Here is a 22,275-nt window from a genome sequence, read left to right as displayed (position 1 = left end):
CCTGCTGAAATCAATAGTCTGTTCATTGCTGCTGTTGGAAATGGATTCGAATTGTGACAGAGAGAAACACTGTGCAAACAGAATGCAGCTCCTGAGGTATTTGGGAAGCAATGCCTCGTGCAACGATGGCATTTGTTTTATTTGTAATACAACGTGCAAAGCTCGGATAACACATTTTGATAGCCCACTGGCAACAGGCTCCACATGTAGAATTCTGTAACATCTTGAGCTAGGTTTGCAGTCCAGTGTGACCCAAACACCTCGCAGCCTTGACGATTTGTTTTACCTCTTTCCTTGCCAGGAGTGTTCAGGTTGCTTTTCTTCTTTGTATTTCGATAAGAGTTTGATTCTTTCAGAAGAGCTCTCCAGAGTCTTTAAATTCCCCACGGCAACTACTTAACATATGCAACTAATTGCAAGGGTAAATATTGAAAGGAATGATCTCTATAAACAGTTTTGCAGATATGTTGGCCAAATTACACTCAATTACACTAATGTAAATCCATAATAACCTGCCTGATTTCAACTGAGTTACTTCAGGTTTGCTCTAAAGTAAATGAGGGCAGAACTAAGCACATTCATGATAAGTTTTAGTAAAATTTCTGATTTCCAAAAGGCACAAAGCCTCCATTGCCTACTGATTACCCTGGCAAAGTTCTCATTAAAACTGCTGTCAGTGGCTTGCACAGATTCGTAATTTCTTACATCATCTAAAGTGACAAGCTTCCCAAATGCTTTTCAGAACTCACTGGCTGAAGTTGCATGATGTGTGTAACACAGAAGACCAGAAGGTTCAGTTTGTCTCCTCAGAATTTAACATCTATGATTCTTTGGCTAAATGTGGCATGGATGTGAATAGACATGCAAGGTGTTTGATAGTGTTTCCTTCTCTCTTTAGGGGACTCTACTTATCTGTTATACTTTTTAACAAAGACAATTTGTTAGTAACCAATGAAGATCAAATCCCAATTGTGGAAATCGATGACTCTCACAGTAGTTCAGTTATGCAGGATTTCCTGTGGTTCACAAAGGTAATGGGAGTCTAATTTCATCTATCACTTCTACAGATTTGCTGCTAGCAATGCACAGACCTTAGCTCATAATTCTGAATATGTGAAATGATGTCATTAAAAAGCTAAATGATGAAGTGCTTTATCACTCATGTTAAATGCAATTTTCACAAACCATTTACATGGATTAAATTCTGACTGGGTCACTGACAGTGGCACAATGAACTCTGAAATGTATGATCCTACATGAGTGATTGCTCTGTGGGTACAGAAAGGTTTTATAAACATTTAGAGAACGAGCCCAAAGAAATAACTGAAAGTTTTAAATTTGGTGTTGCGGTTATGCTATCATTCAAGTTGTCTTCACACTATCTTTTCATACTCCAATCAATTTTGCACAATAGTCCAAACCCAGCTGACACAGGTGCATGATGCTCACAGAATACCTTCTGTGTCTGAGCTAGGATCTGTGTCAGGCTTGTGCAGGCAGCTCATGGCCATTTGCAGAAACTCAAAAAGAGCAATATCTACTGATTTTTCCAAGTACAAAATGCTTTTTTTAGTTTAATTTCTGCTTTGGTAAATGCTGAGAACAAACCCTGCTTGAACTGGCTATGTTTTTGCAGTTGTCTTGCATGTGGGATGATATCAGGTGGCTGAGGCAGAACACGGCCGTGTCCGTGTCCTCGTCAACGGCACTCCAGGCCAGGCAGAAGATGCTTTCAGCAGCAGCACAGCTGCAGGTTTGTTCCATTGCATATTCCTGGCTGTTAACTTAGCAACTTTCTGATCTCTAAGGGACAGTACTGCCAGCTGTCCCTCTGGCCTGTGCTTTGAAGCAGTGTTATCATCTACAGTGAAATGAGGCTCGGAGCCTTTCCTGCCAGCTGGAAGGAAGAAGTTACATTAAAAGTAAAGAGTAGAAAAAAGAAACAATAGTGGCAGATGAAGAAATAAAAAGGTATGAACCAGTAAATAATGACCACAGATAAGCCTGTGGGTTTGCAGATTGGGAATTCAAGAGTTACAATCCTAATATCTGCTTCTCAAAAGCCTCTTATAGGCCTATTCATCATTAATTATTAATCTATTAATGAAGCATTTAAACTCTGGGTAAGGTTTAGCACTCCCTTGTGCTGTATGGGAACCTGCATCAGGAGGCAGATTCTGCTGAAGTTGCCATTGGCTCACAGAGTACTCAAGTACAGCTTCTAGACAGAACTACACTGTTTGAGTGGAGTGGATTGTCAGAGGGGAAATAAACATGAATCTTTCATTAAGTTCTTCATTGAGCTGCCAAAATATTTAGGGTAAAATGTACCTTTGTGCAGAGAACCAGTCAGATACCTACCAGAGACTGAGAGGGATTAAGTGGCACACAGATCTTGCCAGTGTAAGGACAAGAGCAGCACCACATGCACTAGCCATGCCCTGTGGCTGAGGCCTAGCAGTGACTCTCAGCAGTTCCATTCCAGCTGGTGCTGCAGATACATGGGGGGCACTGAACAGGTCACCTCAACCTTCTGTGTCTCACTGCACTATTTGTTATGCAAATGGTAATTATACATTCTCCAGCAGAACATTCTGACATTTATCTGTAAAGCTTTGAGGGTGAGTTTCATGATAACATGAAATTTCTACCTGGAGGGCAGACACTTTCATAAAAATCTTTACTTTTGTGGGAAAATACATTTTCAAAGAGCCGTGTGCCTGACTCTCACAGAAAAAGTATATCCAGGCCTCACTTTATGCTGCCTTTTGTTTGAGTGAAGTCCCCAAAGCTTCCCAGAGAAGCTTGTGGTGCATTGATGGTGCTAATGAAGATCCTCCTGGCTGGGCACGTCCCGTGGGCTCTGGTCTGGCAGTGCAATAAGCTGCTTACAGCAGCTGTGGGACCAGACACTTTGGGGGCATTATTAGGAATATCCATCTGGGGTTTGTTTTACACCTTTTGGCACAGCATGCTGTACAGAGGGGAGCCTTCCTGGGCAGCCACCTGTCTTGACTGATTTCCCCAAAGTACCCCAAAATATATGGAATGCCAGCCTGCTGGACCTTTATTGAAGGGCCACCTGTGTTAAGCAGCAGCTGCTTGTCAGTCCTTTGAGCTGTCACTAGAGAAAGTTTTAACTGTATCAGCTGAATATTCCCTCTGGTGTGGTTAGCTCAGCTGAGGTAGCACATATTCCTTTGGTTAGCTCAGTTCCATTCCCCCAGTGCATATCTTTACCAGAGCATTGCTAGTATGCACAGACTGCACTTGGATTCCCAGTACACCATGTTATTATTTGTTACCAGAGATGCTAAGCACAGAGCTTGAAGCACAGAAATACAGCAAATGTGTCCATGTGGTATATTGCTGTGCTGAATTTCTGGCAAATTTGTTGCCCTAAATGTCTGTTCTGTTAGCTTGGTACTCTGGTGAGCACAGGGATTGTCACTGCTCTGCCAACCTCTAATGGTGTGTGGCCTAATGGGATCCACCAGCGGAAGGATCTCAATAAAGTTTATATGGTTGGATATATTTTATTGAGGCATTTAATAGACTGACTCCACAGGAATTTAGGACAGAATGGAAAAGATCAGTGACAACACAGCTGCTAAGGGACTAGATCAGGAGATTCAAAGAAAACAGAGACTGCAATTTTGCCTGTTGTTACCACTAGACAACTACAGCAAGACACAAGGGATGGGATGCCAAGCTAAGCAGACATCAAGCTTTTTAAAAGACATGAATGAGTCTCATACTGATACTAGCAGGTGCCCCATTCTCTCTGCTGGAATGCCATTCACAACATGTACCCAGTGACAGCAAAGAACTGTTTGTTCTCACCTCATCATGTTCACGTGGTGCACTGATTAATATGAGAACTAGATGGCAATGATTTGTCCTGGCTGGAGACACGTGGATTAATACAAAATGTACACTCAAGTGTTAATCAGAGATGGAGGCTAACCTCAAAGGACAGGACAGTTAAAAGGCAGGAGGGAGGTGCTGTACAGGCACCAACAGTCTGCCCTGGAGAGGGATGCATGAAGCTAAAATAGCCAAGTTATGCCACATGAAGGGCAATCACTGTTCTGACTGACTAAAGTTTATAAACAATTTAATAACAGAGTTTAGAAGTAAATATTGCCTGCTAAGTACAGATAAATAATTTCAGGATAATCTATCGGTTTACAATGTCATTAAGTTAATGTGCAGCACTTCCCTAAACATACAATGTGCTTCATTGTGAATTCAAGTTTTTATGTTAAACTACCCCCTCCCTCCCCAGCTCACTGTAGAGCTCTTGAGAAATCACAAAGCAATAAGCATATTTTAAATGTTAGGCATTTTTCTTTAAGACATCTGGGAATATCTTCAGTGGCTGGTCACTGGATTGAGTGTGTTTGCACCTATAAGCAGATGCCTTACTGTGTGAGGAAAGGGATTTTGACCAAAATATGTATTTTATGTGGAGTCTTTTAGAATTACTATTCTTTAATCCTCACATATTTTCCTGGAGAGCTTTGCCTTGGTAGTTTGTTAGTTTCTGCTGGTTTTGTCTAGCACATTCTTGGTATCTGAAGTAAAAGGGTCCATGTGTCTTCAAATCCTGTGTTCCTTCACAAACACACTCCACAGTTTAGCTCCAGAATTATTTACATTCAACACAAGTATGAAGATTTCTTGCTTTTGTTGCTGAAAATAATCTGGATCACTTTAAAACATAGAACAGAAAGTGGAGATTGCAGTTAATGACCCTAGCAGAAAACATTTAAAGAGCCCTTTATGAATGATTTGGGGAAAGAGGAAGAATTTTATGTAATCTCTGACATTTGGTTCTGGGGAGGTCCAGATAAGCACTCAGCTCTTCAGTAAGTCCAAATCAGGTGGGCTTTGTTGGTACCAAAGGAATCACAACAGACACAACTGAGTACTTTTGAAAATTGAATTTTTCTTCTTTACATAACTGGGCAAAAATAGGAGGTTCACCCAAATAAGTGAATTACTTTGCAGTGTTTCCTTTTACAAAGGCATTGGCTCATAATAGCCTTTCTGATGTGTTGCATTAAACATTGGACTAAACACTGCTGGACCAAATACATTGGAGGATCCAAAACTCAATCCACAAACCCAACCTGGGAAATCTTCCTTTAGCCACTGAATGATATGACTGTAGTTCAAGGGCTTGAGAAACACTGTGTGTCTAGTTTTTGTTGAAGTCAGCAGGACCAATGTCAGCACAAAGTTGAGTTTCAAAAAATACTCTCCTGATACTGATAAGTAACTTTATCATTTGCTTGTTTTCTAGAATTTGCTGGGAACTCACAACTTAGGCAGAGTTTTTTATGAGCCAATCAAGGATCGACATGGCAATATGCTGATAGTTACTGTAAGAGAAGTGGAGAGTCTGTATTCATTTTTTAATGGCAAATGGTTGCAGGTATCCAGACTACAAAGCCAGAGGAAATCCCTTTCAACTCCAGAGGAGCCAACAGCATTAGACATCTTGCTTATAACAATCCAGGTAGTGCTTTGCTTCTCTTACTGTATGTTATTTGCTTTTGTAAAGCCTGTGCCAGAGCCCTGATTTTTGGAAGCGTCTTGTAGAATTTTGGGCCTTAGTCCAGTGCCCAATAAAATTAATGGCAAGGCTCCCATTGAAAGCAAAGACTTATATTACTTCCAGTGGGTCTGGGATCAGATCCTTAATATGCAAAATATCCATGAGATTCTAAAGAAATTACTTCAAAGTCCTAGGAGAGACGAGTAGTTTCTATCAGTTTCGGGAAACCATGCTATGGAATTCTGTAGCAAGGGATATAAAAAGCTTTAAAATTCACTGGGATGTTCTTACGCACCTATACAGACACTTAAAATTTCTACACGCCATAGGATTTTTCCATCCAACCTCGAAAACTAAATCTAGGTTTTAAACTTTACTGTTCTACTTAATAAACTTGTTCTGTGGGATTCAGAGTTCCTCAGAGCCTGGTATAGCTGCTAAAGAATTCTTTACTGACCATAACCCTCTAATTTCTGCATAACATGCTCCTAGACTCACAATTAGAAAAATACCAAGGTAAGGACCCATCTGAGAAGTTGCTTGGCATAGTTAGTTCAGCTGCCATCACTGAGAGCCATGGGGCTTCAACTGGGGCATCTGGAAACTCCTGTTAACCAGAGACAGTTCATGTTAAGATGAATATTTTCTGTGGGTAACAGCAACCTACTGCTCACAACCTATCAGTAGCCAATCCCTCTAAAACTCAGTTGCACAGTTACCCAAAATAGAAGGCAAATCATTGTCTTAGTCCCTTCCTCAGCACTCCCAACAAGACACTAACTGCTGTGGTTAATTTCTGAGTCAGAGGCACTTTCTTGGGCAGAGACTCTGCTTTTCATACTGGGAAGGGACAGGCAACCAAAATATACATTACCAGGTTTTAGGCACATTAAAAAAATTCCAAAAGACAATAAAACTTACCTGATCTATGTTAGATTTAATGTATTAAAGTGTGTTAAAGGTGTAGAAAAATGTCAATCTGGGCAAAAGTTTTATATTAGGAAAAGCAAAATACAGACCTGATCAGATTTCCATAGAGATCCTAGTGGAAAAAATGTTCCCCTAATGGTTTACACATTCCTATCTAATGCCCACCCTTTCTTCTATTACTTGTTTAATCATCGAATGGGTATTTTGTTCATGAAGTGCTTGTGAAAATGAGGGTCTAATTGCACTGGTCAGAGCCAAGCATAGCACTGGCAGATAATTTGATGGTTCCAAGAGTAAAGGCATAAGGCCAGGTGTCTTAATCCTCACCCACTCAGAAGCACACATTGCCCAGGATGGCAGCAGACATCATTTTTAGGGTAGTTTTGGAGGACTGCTATACACAGCCTTAAAAATGTCTCCTAGCCTCAGCAAATACTCCATCAGTACTCATTTCTTCCAAGCTCTATTTGTTGATAAAGATATTTTTTCAGAAAATGCTGCCATTACTTATGTTCTGTAAACTACCAAACCCCATGCTCATAGGGATCTTCCTGTTGACAACAGGTGATACAGAACAGGTTCTGGAGAGATCCAGGATTTCTTTGGTGACAGTCCTGGCTCATGCAGCCCCTCTGTGCCACCTGCCCCAGGTGACAGCTTTTCCCCAGTACTGCTCTGCTCTGTCTGGGACATGGAGCATGGGACATGGACCAAACCTGAACAGGGAACCACTCCTTTTCCCAGGTTGTTTTTCACAGGAATCAGTTCCCTGACACAGCTCACTGCTGAAAAGATCAGACAGGAGGCAGAGGTGAGGGTTATTCAAGCCAGTTTAAACACTACATTTGTAGAAGATTGAAACCTCAGGTTGCTAGAGCCAATTCCTGCATGACATGGAGAGCTCAGAGATGCTGTGTATGGCTTTAAGTAAAAAGCTGTCCAAGTGCATCCAAACTACCAGAGATTGTTCAGATGCTTAAGCATATGCTTAAATGCTTTGTGAATTGGGAACCTGTTGAAACAAAAAGAGGGCTGTAAAAACATTTGTTGCTGTTTGATCCCAAACTCTGCCATTTATGTGGAAAAATAATCTGAGATTTTTATGTAGGGCTGTTTCCCTTACAACAGGACATACTTTCCTATCACAAACGAAGTCAGCAGCGCCTCCCTCCCGGCCTGTATCTGGGCTACCTTAAACTCTGCAGCTCTGTGGACCAAATCAAAGTGCTTGTGTTGCAGAAGTTGCCTAATGTCCTGTGTCATGTGAAAATCCGAGACAACAGCAATGTCTCCAAGTAAGTGAGTATATATATATACTTTCACATACACACACACACACACACACACACAAAGAGAGAACATTTGTTTTAAGTTCAAAACAAGTGATCAGATGTAAATGCCAAGGCATTTCTGCCACTGAAAAATTTTAGGTGGCACCAAAGTTTAGCTGATGTTCAGGTGTGTGGCAGCAAGGTTTGGCTCAGGTGAGTGCCATCCCAGAGATCTGCCCTGAGCTAAGCAGATGCACCTGTGTGTTCCCAGCAGCCTGAAGGCCTGTCCAGAACATGTGCATATGAGCCCACTGATTTCTAAGGATGGTATTCCATGGTCATTCAAGCTCTGCACAGGGGCAGTGACCTGCTCAGAAGATCATAGCCTGCAGTCCTGATTCATGCCACCCTTTCTGTGGATTTTCACTGACCATGGGGTGTTGGTGTGGGGGATTTTTCTGTGTATTCTCTTGTGTAATATCTGGTTTGTCACTCTAAGCCACAGCAAATACACAGTAACTGAAAACCATATTTACAAATGAATTGCCATGCTCTGGGAAACCTATTTTCCCTATGTCCACTGCTTCCCTTGTCCATTGCCAAGTGCACTGTTTGTACTGCCTGGTCCTTGCCTAGTGGGCAACATATTTTGTTGGCCTTTTTCTGGAGCTTTTTAATCCAGTATCATTTCAGCAACCAGCTGAGAATTTTGCATGAGGAAAAAGGAACTGGATACCTACATGGATAACTTGGATATCCAGAATGTGATAGTTAATACTAACAACAATGTTGGAAGGAATATAAAGCCTAATGCCTCAGAGTTTATAACAATCCCTGACTCTTGAAGTTTAAGATCAGATCTTTATTTAGGAGTAGATTGTACTGCATCTATTACTTGTCTTGTAGTGAGGTTTCCTGTACACGTTTTTTCTCAAATGTTTGATGTCAGCTGCTTTTCATGACTAAATACTGGGCGGAGTCAGTTAAGGATTTGAACCAGAAAAATTATTCCCATGTTTATCAGGTCACAAATAGTTATATGTCAAGCAAAACAGGAAGTTCTTTGGCTGCAGTTTGGCTGCAGCCAACTCCTGCTGATCATTGTTCTTTCCAATGCATGTTTTCTCAAGTATTGTGGTAGATAGGGAATGAAGAATTTGAAAAACAAAACCTGGAGCGAAAAGCCTTAGGGAAATATTTCAAAGGCAGTTGGACTTCAGAGGTTTGCAAGGAATGTTCAGCCTGATGTACATGTGCTAGAAACACTGAACTTTTCAAAGTCAGATTTTTAGCCACAAACAATCCAGATTGCACAAGTTTAGAAATACAAGTTGGTATATGAGGATTAAACTATCAACAGATCCCAAATGCACATACACTGAATTCCTGCTTGTGCACTGAACTTTTGTTATATTTCTAATTTTAACTTGACTCAACATACAGAGATGAGTGGGAATGGATCCAAACACTTTCTGGCTCAGAATCTGTGGAAAGTATGGATCATACTTCAGACTGCCCTACTCAATTGTTCTTGTATGAGCTCCAGACGGCAGTGAAAGCTCTCCTCAAACTGATCAATCTACCTCTGCATCAGGTATTTGCCTTTGTGGTATTTATCACCTTCTTAAAAACTGATTCTTTAGAACACCACTAAAAGCTACAAGCTTGCAAGTTGGGATTCAGAAAAGCAAAGCAGAGAAGTTTTGTGTTCCTTTACTGTAAGTGTGTGGAGGGGGAACATCTTCAATAAACCAGGTTCTTTTCCTGTATATTTGAACATATAAGGATTAGGGGACAAATTTCTATTAGGTCCTATTTTTGCATCTTTTAGCATATTTGTGCACCTTCAGGCAGGTGCAAATAAGCACTTTTGCACAAAACTAGTCATTTTGAGTGCCATTACCCAGCTGACAAAGAAAAATAGGTGTTTTTCCAGGCAAGAAGGGTAACTGTTCCTCGGGAGGGACGAGTGAGGGTGTATGAGAGGCCTGCTGAAGACATGGCATTTTGCTGTTCTTTTACACATAGATAAATGTAACACTTGTAAACCACGTAGCTCCAGACCTCCAGATTGCTATGGGTGACCAGAGGTGTCTGGCTTCTTGCTTTACATGTAGGTACAAGAAATGCATATGTGAATAAATAAAGTCAGGGAGAATAATCTATGATGTGAGAGATCCATGAAAAAATAAGCTAAGGAGTTTGTTTCTCGTTTACATGAATTCCATTTTATTTTGGTCTGCAAGGGTAAAGAGGTCTTAAAGTAGAAGTAAGTCATCTTTATATTCACTTCAAGGTCTGTTCGTGCAGCTAGAAAGATGTGGCCTTAAAACAAATTAATCTGGTTCTACATTTCTTGATTTTGAAAGGTTTAGGCTTTGCTTTTAAAAAGGAATCCATCAGTGCTGCACCTTCCAGCCTGGGAAGAGCCAAGTAAGACTCAAGTCAACCCAAAATTAAGACAGATGGTGTGCTGCCTTGTGGTCAGTCACTCTAATTCAATCAGGCTCTGTACAGGTCTCTATGTTACTGCATTTGCTTGGAGGTTGTAGCTTTTGTGCATCTGGGTTTTTTTCCTTCTTTTAGAGCTAGGGACTAAAATATTGAAATCACTGTGCAATATTTTCCTGAGGCTGCAGCTTAGCCAAGCATTGGAGCTCATCTACTGTGCATGAGAGACAGACATCAACATGACCTTGCAGTTAAACACAGTTGCAAATCTTTTGATGGCTCAGGACAAAACTTCTGTGATAATAAATAGAATTTTTAATTCAACAGATTTCTGTATTTTTATTGTTTCTGTGGAAAGCAGAAGCATGGCCAGTGCCACTGGTGCACACCCAGGGCAGAATGCAGAGCTGCACACAGCAGCTCAGAGCAGCCCCAGAGCAGCTCCTGGATGTGCCATTTGCTCTTGCTGCGGCACTTGGTAAACCTTTTCAGTGCTGTGTTGAGGGAGAGCTGCATATTTCTCTTAACCAACCCTAAATTGAATCTTAAAGGTTTTTAATTGAATCCATTTTCATGTTTTCACATAATTATGCAATCATAATCTTGAAAAGCAAATGGCATGTGATCATTTTCTGCCTAATAAGAAACATAAATGTTGTTTTCAGGGGGGTTGTGCCTGTGTGTGTTGATTTAATGTGGAACAATGCTGCTTTAAAGCTTTATTTTATGTAGTGACATGAACCCGCATTTAGCCCCCCCAAATATTTATGTTTTATAAAAATTCTGAGCTTGATGTTTTGCAAATTTTCTTTAATGTTTTATATCATTTGGGGTGTTGTTTATATAAGTGCCATGTTGTAATTCTCTCCTATTCCTTTCCCCGCGCGTGTCCCTGTACAGGCTAAGCACTTCCGTCTGTACACACAGGAGGTGTTGGAACTGGGTCACAATGTCTCCTTTCTTCTCCTGCTCCCTGCCTCAGACGACGTCTGCACTGCCCCAGGACAGAATAATCCTTACACCCCACACTCAGGATTTCTTAACCTCCCTCTTCAGATGTTTGAACTCGGTATAGTAGCTTGCTTCACCTAGAAATATTAACCCAGCCCCCTTATAATAAAATCACAAAGTTGTATCTGTTTTCCCCCTTGTCCCAGTGGAGAGTCAATAAATCACATGATGGCTTTGGCAACAACACTACCTATAACTGTGTACAAGTTCCAGAGCGAGCAGAGCGGTTAGAGCACACAGCATTGAAAGGCAGAGAGCAAAGCCCACAGTTATCCACTGTGTGTCTATAAGCTTATTTGGAAGATGATGTTCTTTAAAAAACAGAACCAAAAATTTACTCACGACGTAGCAAGATTGGAGTGTGAAAGGAGATGCAAAAAACATCCCTCTAAGTTGCCACAAGGATAATCACTGGGTTTGCAATGAGAATTTGATTGCAGATGGTCCTACTCGAGGTCTGACTCCCTTGCAACTTTGTGAAAAGTCTCAATAGATTTTCCCACACAAGGGTCATCTTTTTCTTTTAGATTCCTGGGACAATGCAGGAGACCATCCTAGTGCTGTGGTGCAGGAAAAGCCTGTTCTGAAAAACAGCAAAGCACTGCACTTGAATCTCTTTCTTTAGGGAGCACATCCTGCACTGTAGCGGATTCAACTCTCTTGTTCCACTGCATTGCTGACTGGCTAAGAAAGCCCCAAAACAGCTGTCTCACAGAAAGCATAAGATGTCTTAGATTCAAGGTCCTCTATTTCTCATTTCTTCTTCTTTGGTCCACAGAGAAAAGAAAGGTTCCACATAAAAGCAGCTCATAAAGAATTAATAGTTCTTTTTAGAAAGGATATTATATTTAAGTATGGGGACTGCTGCGCCTTAAAACATCAGTCTCCTCTGGTTCCTTCTGGTCCATAAAACTGGGTATCTTTCTTTTGTCTGCCTTGGAGAAGAGAGAAAGATGTGAGCCAAAACTGGCGGAGTCAATACACCAGGAGCCATTACAGAACAGGTCTCTAGTGCAACTGTGTCCTCAGTGATGTCTCTCTCAGGTGTTTATGGGACACCATTACCTTCCTGTTTCCCATGTGTCAGTGCTAAGTGCCATTCAACTCACTAATGTAGGAGAACGATGATTATGACTGTGTTTCTGCAGTCACAACAGATCCATGACCTACTCTCACCCAGCAACACAAATTTCAGGAATACATGGCTGTATTGAAGCCACATCAGCCACAGCACACAAAGTGGTCCTTGTGACAGCTCTGGGGTTTTCTGCTGGTTGTGGAAGGGCAGATGCCAGATGAGCTGCCATCAAATGGTTACAGCCAGACAATACGTGGTGTACTCTGCCAGGGAAAAGTTACCTCTTCAAAAGAAAGCTAATGTAGTTGAACTAGAAGAGTCACATGGCCATGGCTGCAGTACCCTAAGTCACTTATTATCTCCTGATGTGCCACTCTGAAGCTTGTTAGCCTCTGTGTGTGGAGGATATCATTTCTCCCAGTGAGAGGTGACTGCTGCATCACTGTGCAAATTAATTCATGAGGCATATTAATACCTGATGAAATTAGTCTCCACACTAGAGGTGGTGCAGGCTGTTTAACTCCCACAGTGTGGTGCACAGGCTGCAGGCAGGAGGCACACTCATTTCTGGGTTGTAGTCTGCACCTGGCTGACAAAGCAGGGATGATGTGCTGCAGGTAAACATGCACCAGAGCAGTGTCTCAGAAGGCATTCCAGGTGCAGCTCTCTGTTCAGCAATGCTGCTGCCATGGAAAAGCAGCTCATGGTGAAGAAAACAGCATAGAAAACTGAATTTTACTTTTCAGTATTTTTTTAGTAAGCAACCCTCGGGCCAAAGGCAGATGACATTTCTATATGACTTACTATATATGTATCCCTGATGTTCTATAAAGTGACTGTGATTCACATCTCAAATATTAGAAGCTTCCATTCCCCATTAGCTGGTGGCTACCAACTATATAATTGCATAACCACAAAAGACTACGTTGAAGTAACATTTGTTAAAGTAACATTAAAGGGTCTGACTTAAAACCACAAAGGCTCGAAACTCCAGCACTGGAGCCGAAACCGCGGCTGTAATTCACTCAAGAGTCCACCACATATGGCACATGCACTGTGAGACCACACACTATTCACACTGGCTCCCTGCAGTACCTAGGCATTGCTGAAAACAGAAGGTAGAATTCTTTCTTTCAGTTTTTTTGTGAGATTTCTATGTTCAGATTAGGTCTTTACTGTTACTCTAACAATGTTTCTGTGATTCCATTTCTTAGTTTGAGAAATTCTTCTCAATTATTCTTATCAGTCACGTTGTTTGCAAGGAATAAGTAGCTATGTGACACTGTTTTCATTTATTTTTTTTAATGTTTATGGTAAGAACACACGCACTTGAAACACCCTGAAAAATACCCTGTCCCAGTCCAGAGCAGCAGCAGCAGCAGTAAGGTAACCCATGGGTGAGACAAGGATTCGCTGCTGCCGGGAGATCGTGCTGGATGTTTGCACTTATTGAAGCACCAATGAATGGGGAAGTATTCCTGAAAACTTGTTCTCCCCCAACAAGTTTCTGAATGTCTGGACTGACATTCGTGGAGGTAACTGCTAAATTTTGCCTGAGCAGTTGCAGGTTCTGGAATAATGTGGCTTTAACATCTCAGGAAAATGAAGACTTGTGAAGCTCCGTGGCACTGGAGCTGTTAGGTCTGTTACCTCTGGTAGTGGCAGCTCAGACAGCTCTGTGCTGCTCCAAAGTCAAACTGCACAAAGCAAGAGGTCATGTCTGAACTTTCTGGTTACCCTTCAGCAGAACAGTTCAGAGGATGATGTGTGAAAACACCTACAGCAGTTTAAATTGTTTCCCCCAAACCTTGATTTGATTTAGGCCAGCCTAGCCCAAGAGAAAGTTATCAGCCTTAGAAATGATCCTTCCTTTCTGAAACACTCAATTAAAAAAAAAATAAAAGATTAGTTTCATTTTCCAGTCATGTCACTACTTTCTTGATAAAAGAAATGCTGAGCCATAAAAGCCTCAGAAACAGCCCTTCTGATTCAAGTATCAGGGGCAAGATAGCCCTGATTTAGGCCAGCCTAGCCCAAGAGAAAGTTATCAGCCTTAGAAATGATCCTTCCTTTCTGAAACACTCAATTAAAAAAAAAATAAAAGATTAGTTTCATTTTCCAGTCATGTCACTACTTTCTTGATAAAAGAAATGCTGAGCCATAAAAGCCTCAGAAACAGCCCTTCTGATTCAAGTATCAGGGGCAAGATAGCCCCTGGAGCTGCATACTAAAGACCTGATTATCCCTTCACTTCGACAGAAATGGGAAATTACTCTGGGAAATCAGTGAAGTTACAGAGTAAATCCAGTGTAAATGAGAGGAGAATCAGGGCCTGTATTATTTATTTCTAGCTTAAAGTAACCTGTCCAGAGTCAGTTATTATATTTAATAAAATTTGTGTCCTGAAAGCTAAGGATTTCATATTTCATAACCAGAATGTAACAATTTTCCTTTGCACTTGGTCTTTTCACAGTTCATTTTTGCTGTTACAAGGAAAAATTTATAAGCCTGTATTGCCGCCTTTCTGCTGTCATAGAGCTGGACTCCCTGAAAAGCCAGCAGTCCCTGAGGGAGGCAATTTCAGACAGTGAAGTCGCTGCAGCCAAACAAAGACACCAGCAAGTTACAGACTACATACAGGTAATAGTCTGTTTCTGGCTATTCCAAGGAGATTTTAAGGTGGCTTTCTTAAAAATTGCATAGGGCTGTAATTTGAAATCTAAATGGAGAATTATTCACAGACATCATAAAAAGAGCAGTTGTATCAAAAGTGCAATTCTGTTTTTATGAAATTCAAGCCCAGAACATGCTTTCCTTAGTTGTTGCTTTTATAGAAGGATTTTTATGGGTAAAATCAAATGACAGTTATACTAGACTGTTATAAAGAAATGTGTCAGTCTGCTTGTAAAACTCCCTCCCATCTAACGTGGGGTAAGCTAGCACCACGTCTGGGCATTCATTTGTGTAATAGCTTTGCTCTGTCTGTGTGAACTGAGGACATTTTTCACCATGATAAGGTGGTGATTAAAGAAATTAAAATGAAAATTCAGACTAGGTTGTGGAGACAATCTTCATCCACGATACCACAGTCGAGAATGCAGCTCTGCATTTAAGATGGCAAACTGGCCCCCAAAGCAGCTGTGAGCCTGGCCAGCACCAGGCAGTGACACTGCTTCAGGGCCCCATGCAGAAGGATCGTGCATGTTGTCATACTTGTCTGATTTCCTCTGTCTCTCACCCTGATTTTCCTGCACTGTCTCAAATCAAGACTTTACCCGCTCAACTCCAGGCTCTTTGAACCACAGCCCGTGGTGCAGTGCAGCAGAGCCTGCCCTCCAGCAAACCATTTTGGCAGCTGGTTGTTTATGGGAAAATCTCATGACCTTTGCAGAGTGAGTTGATGGGACATGGTTGATCTTTCTACCAGTGAGTTGCAGATAGTTTTAGAGCTCTATATTCTTAATATTCAGGCAATCTTCTGTTGTCATAGAGGCCATGACAACCATTTGTCCCATTGACAATACATTTGTCCCTTCATAATTGTGAACAAGATGATATTTCTGTTCCTCTTTGTTCTGCATTCAGACTCACTTTGCCTTGTCCACTTGGAGCTTTTGGCAACCTGTAGCAGGGCAGAGAGGAATGCTCCTTTGTACTTTCACCTCTCAGTCATCTTCTTCCTCATCTCCCCATTCTCACACTCAGAAAAACTACCTTTTTCCCAGTGTGCAGGAGAATTTGGAAACTTTTTGTTCTTCACATCAAAAATAAGGATATGTATATTAACATGCATGTACTCCATAGACAGCTCTGTGTTCCTCTTCTCCAAAGTGTTTGAGTCACATTTATACGCTGGGAAAATATGGGAGAACATTTTAAACTTCAGTGTTTTGTGCTGAATTATTGTGACAGTGTATTAGGCTTGTCAAGTTTCCTCTCAAATGAAAACCAGCTGTATTCCACCTATTGGCAAAAATATCTCAGCCCACCACATACCCCAATCTTCAGTGGTGACCACGAAACCGCAAGAGCATTTGTGTGATCCGAGATCTAAGACAGTGTTGAAGTCACTACACAAACCAAACATTGTAAAGAGCAAGGGAGTATATATAAATGCAGTTCTGAAAAGGAGTCAGAGGGCAACTGAAAAGTAAAAATTATTTAAAAGGAAAAAAACCCCAACCAGCAGGTAAGGTACTTGGAGTCTTTACCAAAATGTTACAGAGCAAGGAAAGAAATCTAAAGGCACTGAAACTAAAAGTGAAGTTAAGCTGTAATTTATATCATGCAATGCTTTAAGTGTTCCTAAATTGTAAAGAACCACAGTTCATTAAAATGACCTGCAGAATGGCATCGGGGCAAAACCAACAGAATTTGCATTTTACTGAACTGCAGGCAGTATGATTCTCATTTGGGTTGAGGGAGGATCACAGAAAGGAAGTACAAAGTCTCTAAAATCCAATAGGTGAGACGTTTGCTAACTGACATTCTCCTCATGGAGCTGCACTGAAGTCCTGAAATGACACAGGATTATGAATTAATCTCTGAACCATTTGCTATTCTTATCGGTGTATATTCTTAGCTCAAATTAACTCAGTGGCAAGGCTTGCACTGACATCACTGGCAGTGGGATTTCACCTTTACAGAAAAATGGCCATACTAGGTCAAAACAAAGATCCATCTATCCAGCTATTCTGTCTCCAGCACAGCTCAGCAAGAACTACCCCAGCTAATCTGGCATCTACAGTATCCCTTGGGAATAAATTTCACACTTTGAATATGCATTTTGTGAAGTACCTCCAGCTAAGAGTATGTGCTGGAGAACTTGTTTTAGAACACCAGTCTGCAGTCTCCTGACTGATCCCTCTGTCACTCCCCTGTTTGACAATATTCACTGCACAAAGTCCCCCTGACTTCGGCCTCTCCTGAGCCAGGGCTCTCACTGCACTCCCGAGGAATGCAGCAAACACTGCAATATTGATGTGAAAGCTTCTTTTAAATGCAGAACCTTCCGTAGGAAAAGTACGAGGGAAGTTCTAGAAAGGACACTGCAGCAGGAGGATATTGTACTCACAGCTACTGTCCTTTGCTGATTGCAGCAACATTTGCTCAGTCATCAGAGGTCTTGAATGGCTCCAGGCTGTTAAGTGTTCCATTATCAAAAGACTCTTCAGATCCACAGTAAACAGCATCTTTTCTCTCTGCAGAGGTACTAAAAGCTGTATCTGCTATTGATTTAGGCACTTGTCTCTTATTGCCATCAACAGGCATGTGTTAGAACTGTCTTAGTGTACATTCTTCTATTGAAATGAATGCAGACCAAAATGATAAGGGAGAAAGCTGCAGTTTGGCTCATAGCTGTGCTTCAGCCCTCCATGTAGGTGTTCTTCCTCATAGGTGTGTGTATATTCTTCTTCTGCAAAGGGCTGGGATTGAGCTGAGCACACTGCTGTACAAACCCACCCTGGGTCTGCAAGGCTGCTCCAGAAGTCTTGCTCTCATTTCAGTAGAGGAAGAAACCAACTTTCAAGTGTGATACAAAGCGATCAAATTTTTTACTCCATCAAAAGACAATTTTAGTTTTTCTTTCCATGTCAGATTTTAGGCCTGGCTTCACCCCTTCTAATGACACATTCTTAATGAAGGTACATCATTTGAGAGTCTGGTGGCCCCAGGCAGCCTCTGCAGTAGTGGAGGACAACAAGTACCTAACCAAAATCAGTTTAGACCACCTCAATCTGAAGTGTCCAGTCAGGGGATCCTGCTGCTCTCTGTTGGCAGTGACTGTGCTCCTACCTGGGCACTTGAAGAAAGTACACACTTAGGTAGAATTAATTCTCAGACTTAACTGCACTTTTTCACCATTTTTTCTCCACAGCAAATTGATGAGATCTGGAGGGAAATGAGATGGATCACAGAAGCACTGCAGTATGCAAGATACAAGCAGCCAGCAGCAGGCCTGCCCATACAGAAGCTTGTGGATCTTTCAGAGGAACACTCCCAAAAGAAAATGAGCTCCACCTCTTCGCATCTAGATTGTCTTCCTTCACCTCCCCCTTCCCCTGAGGCTACAATCCAGAGGAGAAAAGCTGTGAATGGTAAGAAAATTTTTCTTTGTTCACCCAGTGCAGTCTTTGAACTCACTTTTAATTGTAACAGTTCTTGTATGTCTCTTTATAAAAGAAGTAATTTTTTCCCGTATCTGCCAAGGTATTTTAACAGTCATTTTAACAATCATTTGCCAGTCAATATCCTGAGATCCTTCTACAATCTTTGCAATCATTTTTTGTTTTCAACTACTCAGAATAACTGCTCATCATCAGCCAACTTTGTCACCTCACTGTTCCAGATCATTTAATGACCAGGTTGGAAGGGACAAGTGTTCTCACTGGCTTCTCCATGATGTCCAGAATTCCAGTAAAATCCATCCATGGTGAAAGCTGACTGCTTCATTTGTTGCCTACACCAACAATCTGCTATTATTACACAGAGGGAGCTTTTCCTTAACCTTAATTACAGCTTCTTTGCTGCAAAACCTGAGGTAAAGAACCTTGTCAAAAGCTCTTCAGAGATCTGAGCTTTGTTTTGACAGAGCAAATTTGAGCACCAATAGTCCACTTGAACAGCCATTTTCACATACCTACATGTTCTCAAGTGTTTTAGACAAGCATTTTAAAACACAGAATTACACAAATAAGTACCCACCTCACTGACCATTACTGCTTCTCTGCAGAGCCAGAATATTAAACTGATGAAAGAAATGGATCACAGCAAATAAAGATGAAGCAAATGACACAGTAACACCCATTTTGCTAACAGAATAAGGACTTTGGAGAAAAACATAAACCATAATTCTGCTGAGCTGTCTTTAAGCAACAAGTCTATCAAACCGTAGAAACAAAAGCAACAGATGCTGCATCAAACAACTGCCATGACCAGTTTGGGTTTTTTTCAAATTGCCTGTTTTGTACTATTAAGAAAAATGAATAAACCTATTCTGATCAGATTTGATTAGGCCAACAGAAAAGAAACATGTGGAGTCTGGTGCTTTGATCTGCCCCATGACACAGTGGTGCTCTCTCTCAGCTCCCCTCCCTCAGCTATTTTTCCCCTGGACTACAGACCTTGAATGCAGAATAATCCTTAGCTCTGGCACTGTGCAAACTGGAGCATTACCTTGCCCTTCACACTCTGGGCTCATTACTGCTGGGCTATATAGCAATCTGCACTAACTCCCAGTGAACCGTCAGCGCTGTATAAAATCCGGGTTTTATTCCTTGGATCAATCCATTCTTTCACACATGCCACTGTTTATTATGTTATCGATCCTTCTGAAGCCAAAAGACAGCAGTGATTTCAGTGCCAGTGTGAGATTTGGTCCACAAATTCACATTTGAACTATGTGTGTCTGCTTTGGATTTGAAGACACACAATGCCCCTGATGGGCAAAGGGGTAGTTTTTGTTCATCAGCCTCCATGCCATGCCTCGAGCCTCTTGCCACACCTGCAGTTGCACCCTGCTCACAGCCACAGAGGGATAAATCTACGGTAACTCAACTGACATCTTTTATAAAAACAGAAGCTGGATTAGAGATTTTCTCTTTCACAAATCTCCATCCCTATGAAATTTAGTGAAAGCAAAATAAAACAGATCCTTTCAGAACTTAGTCCCAATTCAAATTAATTTTTTCTTCTTGCACTTCATATAAGAATTTGATCATTTCTGGGTTTCCTAATTCTACCACCACCTCTTTGACACATCTGTAAATCCTCCCTGATAAATCCACCCCAACTACTGTCTTTGCTGTCAATTCGGCCCATGGCAATTCCCCAGAGGAAACACACACATTTCCAGAATTGTAGATTTGATTCTAAATCAAGGCAAAAAACACATAAATGAGAGTGAAGCAATTTCTCTGCCGTTCCTGTCTAGTGCTGACCAGTTCTCTCTGCAGATTCCCAGCCCTGCTCCGATGAAGAAGGCTGCTCCGAAGTGTTCCTTCCCACTGACAGCGACTACGACTCCAGTGATGCTTTAAGCCCCAGGGAACTGGACCTGGTGTACTCCTCGTCCCAGGACATCTCCCAGCAGGCCAGCAGTGGCCTGGGTGGCAGTGCCCCCGACGTGCTCCAAGCCCACGACATGAGGCCTTGCCTGGCACTGCAGGGAGGCCTGACAGAGTGCAGTGCTTTTGACACGAGTGCTGAATGTTGCACAGAGTCTATGAGCAATCTAACAATGTCATCGAAAAGCACAGACAAGTCCTCTAGCTCCAAGCAGCCGCTGAGCTTTCTAGGGAAAAAAAAGCTAGGAAAACATCAACATTACAACTACTTCGGTCGGCAGCATCGCTGGCTGCGCGTGCACGGGGAGACGCAGTCGGGCTCTCTGTCTGAAGGTGTCTACACTCAGCACCTCATGACATCTTCAGATTTGTCTCAAGAACCTACCTCCAGTGAGCAGTTAAAGATTCCCAGCGACGGCTCTCGGAGCACTCTTGTACCTCATGCCTCCAGCCTTCCCAAGGATGGGAAAGGCAAGTGTGAGGAGCCAAGGCAGAATGTCCACAGCATACATGTGGAGGCTTATGAAACAACATTTCCGGATGAAAAGGGCAAGTCCTGGGCAATGAGCACAGAGTCTGTAGAACACACCCATGTGCACAATGCTATGCAACAGACCACAGGGCCAGAGGAGCAGTCAGGTTCTGCTGTGCCAGAAGTCTTCAGCAGCACACTTTAACCCCAGGATCCTGCATTGCCCCACAGGAGAGGGGAGTGTTAAACACATGGGGCCACACTTCCAAAACCACTTGTAAAAATCCAACTCCTGAAATGGCAACTCTGCCACTCACAGGAACCCTCATCTCTTGACTTTCTCACCAGATTTCTGGTCTCACAGAGGTATCACCTGTCATGATGTGAGCATTATTAGTGGTATCTGCAGGTTTGCAGGTAGAGTCCTAGCAGTCACCACACAACAGAACAATCTGTGGCTGCAAATCTAGGAACCAGGTTTTACAGGTCTATTGATTTCCATGTTTGTCTGAGCATGCAAAATTTTAAGCATGAGTGGTTCTGCCTGCAAGTTAGCGAAAACCCTAACATCCTTGGTGTCCTCATGTTAGGACTGTGTCCTAACCTTCTTTTAACCTGTTTTCCACCATTTCCTGTACATTTTTCTACTTCTCTGCCTTCTTGAATGGATTTAGGTTGGATATAACTAACATGCTACCTGGTATAGTAACATAGATAACCCAGAGCTTCTAGCCACTTAAAGAAATGAAAATTCTCTCAATATCTAGCAAATGCAGCCAACACCAGCTCTGAATGCTGACAGACTGTGACATAATTATCACAATGGGTTTTTATTTCAGGAGCTTAGATTTCAAATTATTTAAGAAGGAAGTTATATTGAAAGCTTAGGAGGTGAACCTTTGAGACCAAGCGCAGGCAGAATGAGGCCAAGTGCTAGAGGAATATTGTGCAGTGTCTGTGAGATTGAAGCAAAGTTTGGTCTTCTGCCCACCACATAAGAGCATATTTACTTATTAGAGCTGCTCTCACATACCCATTGCCAAGAAATGCCCCTGGTTTTATTCCTGAATATTCACTGTAAACTTCAGGGATATTTGATCACCATGTCTGATATTGGGATATTCTGGCAATTCAGATTAGGGAAATTTGGAGTGCAGTTTGAATCTCAGATCTTTTGTTTGGGCCCAAATAAATGCTAATACCATAAGCCAGGTGGGATGTGGTGTGTTAGCATACTGTATTGTCTACAGGCAGATCACGGTGAGTCATGATTTTGTCCTTTGCAACCACAATAAGACTTAGTACTACAGAAGATGATCTCAAAAATTAAATCTATATTAATAAGAACCATAACACTGGAGTCACTAAGAAATGAAGTAATGTGGAGAGAAGCCCCAGCTGTAGCACAAGCTTTAATTTTTCTTAAACAGTTC

General features: G+C 41.7%; 1 protein-coding gene across 1 annotated transcript in view; it reads left to right on the top strand.

The window, feature by feature from the left end:
* The window catches only part of LOC103804427 (ankyrin repeat and fibronectin type-III domain-containing protein 1-like), a gene marked incomplete at its 5' end in the record, with an annotated part of 21,974 nt that extends 10,667 nt beyond the window's left edge, over positions 1-11,307 (top strand). The window contains 6 exons of the mRNA XM_009077040.1: positions 899-1,031; positions 1,637-1,753; positions 5,309-5,524; positions 7,622-7,788; positions 9,208-9,358; positions 11,116-11,307. Coding sequence (XP_009075288.1) covers positions 899-1,031; positions 1,637-1,753; positions 5,309-5,524; positions 7,622-7,788; positions 9,208-9,358; positions 11,116-11,307 — 976 coding nt within the window. The remainder of the gene's footprint in view (positions 1-898; positions 1,032-1,636; positions 1,754-5,308; positions 5,525-7,621; positions 7,789-9,207; positions 9,359-11,115) is intronic.
* Between the last annotated feature and the right edge of the window lie 10,968 nt (positions 11,308-22,275).

This window comes from Acanthisitta chloris, unplaced genomic scaffold (genome assembly GCF_000695815.1).
Source record: "Acanthisitta chloris isolate BGI_N310 unplaced genomic scaffold, ASM69581v1 scaffold12266, whole genome shotgun sequence".
NCBI classification, from domain to species: domain Eukaryota; kingdom Metazoa; phylum Chordata; class Aves; order Passeriformes; family Acanthisittidae; genus Acanthisitta; species Acanthisitta chloris.
Note: the sequence above shows the minus strand (reverse complement) of the source record. Positions and strands in the feature narration are given on the sequence as shown.